This window comes from Eubalaena glacialis, chromosome 6 (genome assembly GCF_028564815.1).
Source record: "Eubalaena glacialis isolate mEubGla1 chromosome 6, mEubGla1.1.hap2.+ XY, whole genome shotgun sequence".
NCBI lineage: Eukaryota > Metazoa > Chordata > Mammalia > Artiodactyla > Balaenidae > Eubalaena > Eubalaena glacialis.
This window is the reverse complement of record NC_083721.1, coordinates 111,611,213-111,616,111: the sequence shown is the minus strand read 5'-3', so window position 1 is coordinate 111,616,111 and position 4,899 is coordinate 111,611,213. Positions and strand designations below refer to the sequence as shown.

General features: G+C 41.9%; 1 protein-coding gene across 1 annotated transcript; it reads left to right on the top strand.

The window, feature by feature from the left end:
• The first annotated feature begins 1,681 nt into the window (after positions 1 to 1,681).
• Positions 1,682 to 3,330, top strand: LOC133093588 (cleavage and polyadenylation specificity factor subunit 6-like). Its single transcript, XM_061193511.1, is given in 2 exon segments — positions 1,682 to 2,288; positions 2,291 to 3,330. Coding segments are annotated over 2 exon segments (1,647 nt in total).
• Positions 3,331 to 4,899: the final 1,569 nt, after the last annotated feature.

Sequence of the window (4,899 nt, the reverse complement as noted above, 5' to 3'; positions counted from 1 at the left end):
TTAAACTCTAATTATAGAGTTTATTAATTCTGAACAGATATACCTTGTGGTCCTAAAAGCTGCTTGTTCTACTCTGCGACATGGGAAACCAGAGCATTTGTAAGAAAAACATGAACAGCTATGAAGAATAGATTGCCAAAGGGGATTAATCTTTGAATCCACACCAGCATCATCTATTGGCTATTTGTCGCTAAGAATTGGTCAACAATGAGATTTGATACAAGTGAAAATATCTGCAGTACTAGCCCAACCAGCTAAAGGAACAAGTTGGGAAGAAAAGTAATAAGAGGGTAAAAAGGAAGGAAGTGGGCATTGACAAGGGAGGACGTATACCCATTAGGAGGGCTGTAATCAAATGATGGACATCCTAAATGTTGGTGAGGATGCAGAGAATTTGGAACCCTCATACATCACTGGTGGGAATGCGAAATGGCACAGCAGCTTTAGAAAACTGTTTGATGGTTTCTTAAAAAGTTAAACATACACTAACTACATGACCCCACAATTCTACTCCTAGGAATACATGCAAAGAAATGAAAACATTTGTCAGCACAAAGCTGAGAAGTGAATATTCATAGTGAAACTATTAATAAGAGCCAAAAAGTGAAAGCAATCCAAGTACCCAGTACCTGGTAAGTGATAAACAAAATGTATGCTATGGACTGAATGTCTATGTTCCCCCAGAATTCATGTGTTGAAACCAAATCCCCAGTGTGTTGGTGTTTGGAGGTGCGGTCTTTGGGAGGTGATTAGGTCATGAAGGTAGAGCTCTCATGAATGGGATCAGTGCCCTTATAAAACAGACCCCACAGAGATCCCTCACCCCTCATGACATGTGAGGGTGCAGCAAAAAGACAGCCATCTATGAACAAGGAAGTGGGTCTCACCAGACACCAAATCTGCCAGCATCTTGATCTTGGACTTCCCAGCCTCCAGAACTGTGAGAAATAAATTTCTGTTGTTTATAAGCCACCCAGTCTGTGGTATTTTTTTATAGCAGCCCTAACAGACAAAGACAATATGCTATATTCATATAATGAAGTACTATTAGGCAACATAAAGGAATGAACAATTGATACACATGTGTGGATGGATCTCAGAAGCATTATGTCAAGTGGAAGAAGCCAGACTCAAAAGATAACATATAGTTTAATTGCATTCACATGAAATTTCTAGAAAAGGCAAAACTGTAGAGACAGAAAGCAGATGAGTGGTTGCCTGAGGCTGGGAGTAGGATCAGGAATCAACTATAGACAAACACAGGGAACTTTTTGAAGTGAAAGAAGTATTTCAAACTTGGATCGTGATGATGATTGCACAATTGCAGAAATTTACTAAAAATCACTGAATTATCCATTTACAATGAGTGAATTGTACAGTATATAAATTATCCCTCAATAAAGCTGTTAAAAGTAAAAAATAAATAAATGAAGGTAAGAGAAGAAGTGAAGAACTGGAAGTATGGAAACATTAGGAGCATTCATGGAATAGGAGAAAAGAAAGACATGCACAAATTCACAAAGAAGCCATATCACCACAGACTGTGGACGTAGGCATAGTGCTTCCTTGCCTTCTGTGTTTTACCCTTTATGTTAAGATTTTAGACAGAGATCCGCTGCTGCTACTGCTGAGGGCAGACCTGCAGGAGGCAGCGGGTGGCGGCAGCCAAGGCCGAGAGAAGATGGCGCATGGTGTGGACCACACAGACATTTACGTGGATGTGGGCCAAGAGTTCAACCAGGAAGATGAATATGGTGGGCATGATCAGATAGATTTGTATGATGATGTCATCTCTCCATCTGCAAATAATGGAGATGTCCCAGAAGATCAGGATTACATGGACACTCTCCCACCAACTGTTGGTGATGATGTGGGTAAAGGAGCGGCACCAAATGTTGTCTATACGTATACTGGAAAGAGAATTGCATTGTATATTGGAAATCTAACATGGTGGACAACAGATGAAGACTTAACTGAAGCAGTTCATTCTTTGGGAGTAATTGATATTTTCGAGATAAAACTTTTTGAAAATCAGGCAAATGGCCAGTAAAAGGTGTTTGCCCTTCTTGGTGTTGGATCTGAAGCATCCTCAAAAATGTTAATGGATCTGTTGCCTAAAGGAGAACTTCATGGTCAGAATCCTGTTGTAACTCCATGCAATAAACAGTTCCTGAGTCAATCTGAAATGCAGTCCAGGAAAACTACACAATCAGGACAACTGTCTGGGGAAGGTAAAGCTGGTCCTCCGGGAGGCAGTTCACGTGCAGCATTTCCACAAGGTGGTAGAGGACAGGCCTGTCTTCAGGGGCTCTTCCTAGTGGGGACAGATTTCTTGGACCAGCAGGACCAGGAGGGCCACCTCCACCTTTTCCAGCTGAACAGACTCCACCGTGTCCAACCTTGGGTCCTCCAGGCCCACCTGGTCCACCAGGTCCTCCACCTCCTGGTCAGGTTCTGCCTCCTCCTTTAGCTGGGCCTCCTAATCGAGGAGATTGCCCTCCACCACCAGTTCTTTTTCCTGCACAACATTTTGGGCAGCCTCCATTGGGTCCGCTTCCTCCTGCTCCTCCACCTCCAGTTCCAGGCTACGGCCCCCCTCCTGGTCCACCACCTCCACAACAGGGACCACCTCCACTTCCAGGCCCCTTTCCATCTCACCCACCTGGCCCTCTTGGGCCACCCCTTACGCTCGCTCCTCCTCTGTATCTTCCTGGACCACCTCCAGGTGCCCCACCACCAGCTTCACATGTGAACCCGGCTTTCTTTCCTCTACCAACTAACAGCGGCATGCCTACACCACATAGCTGGGGGCCACCACCAACAGATCCATATGGTCAGCCTCCACCATATGATAGGGGTGACTGTGGGCCTCCTGGAAGGAAAATGGATACTGCAAGAACACCATTGAGTGAAGCTGAGTTTGAAGAAATCATGAATAGAAATAGGGCAATCTCAAGCAGTGCTATTTCAAGACCTGTGTCTGATGCCAGTGCTGGTGATTATGGGAGCGCTATTGAGACATTGGTAACTGCAATTTCTTTAATTAAACAATCCAAAGTATCTGCTGATGATCGTTGCAAAGTTCTTATTAGCTCTTTGCAAGATTGTCTTCATGGAACTGAATCCCAGTCTTATGGCTCTGGATCAAGACGTGAACGATCAAGAGAAGGAGATCATAGTAGATCACGAGAAAAGAGTCGGCGTCGTAAATTCCACAGTGGAGATCATCATGATGATTATTACAGAGAGAGAAGCAGAGAACGAGAGAGACACCGGGCCCGGGCCCGGGACCGAGAGCGTGACCGAGAGCGCGAGTATCTTCATCGTTAGAAGCTGAAGGAAGAAGAGCACCTTCCAAGACAAAACAGTCTTCATGGGGGAAAAATGATGCTTGTCCAGCAGTTTGCTTCTTGTGATTGAACTGAACCTGTAAGGATTCATGGATAAAATGAACAGGAATAGATCTGAATAAAGCAAATCTGCATAAATGGTAACCAGTAGCTCTACTTTTATTTTTTATTTTGCTTACCTGTTTTATATGAAGGAAACCTGTGTGATTTTAAAAGTTATAGCTTTTGCAACTTTATTACTGGTTATATACATTTGGCCATTATAATGGGCACGCAATTGAAAAAAAACCTCAAGTAAATGCTTGTTTTATAATAGTTTGTTCTTGTTAAAAATGTACATATGATAATGACTGTAAACAGCACCACTTTGATTACAGTAGATGTAGTGTTGTAATAAACTGTTTAATGGGGAAAAAAATATTTTAGACAAATTGCACACTACCAGAGTTTACAAAATTTTAGAAATATTTGGTATGAACACCATAACTTCAAATGCTCTAACAGCTCAAGAAAATAGGTGCAGTAGAACACCGCATATATATCTGCCACTGCTTCTTTGTATGTTACATTTCCCTGAGCATTTGGCTTCTTGATTTAACTCATACATATTATATTACTTTTGCACCAAATGAATTATGCCAATGTTTTGTGCCATTTTCAGTAGCTTGCAGTACCTATGGAGGCAAGTTGAATCACTTTGCTGTACACCTGAAACTAACACAATATTGTAAATCAACTATAGTTCAACTTAAAAAAGATAATAGCTATAATTCGCTGTGCTGTACAATATATCCTTGTTGCTTATCAATCTTATACATAGTAGTTTGTACCTCTTAATCTCATACCCATAACATGCCCCTCCCTCCTTCCCTCTCCCCACTGGTAACAGCAAGTTTTATTTATTTATTTGTTTGTTTGTTTACATCTTTATTGGAGTATAATTGCTTTACAATGTTGTGTTAGTTTCTGCTGTATAACAAAGTGAATCAGCCATATACATACATATATCCCCATATCCCATCCCTCTTGCATCTCCCTCCCACCCTCCCTATCCCAACCCTCTAGGTGGTCACAAAGCACTGAGCTGATCTCCCTGTGCTATGCAGCTGCTTCCCACTATCTATTTTACAGTTGGTAGTGTATATATGTCAACGCTACTCTCTCACTTCATCCCAGCTTAACCTTCCCCCTCCCCATGTCCTCAAGTCCATTCTCTACATCTGCGTCTTTATTCCTGTCCTGCCCCTAAGTTCATCAGAACCATTTGTTTTAGATCCCATATATATGTTAGCATACGGTATTTGTTTTCCTCTTTCTGACTTACTTCACTCTGTATGACAGACTCTAGGTCCATCCACCTCACTACAAATAACTCAGTTTCATTTCTCTTTATGGCTGAGTAATATTCCATTGTATATATGTGCCACATCTTCTTTAACCATTCACCTGTCAATGGACACTTAGGTTGCTTCCATGTCCTGGCTATTGTAAATAGTGCTGCAATGAACATTGTGGTACATGTATCTTTTTGAATTATGGTTTTCTCTGG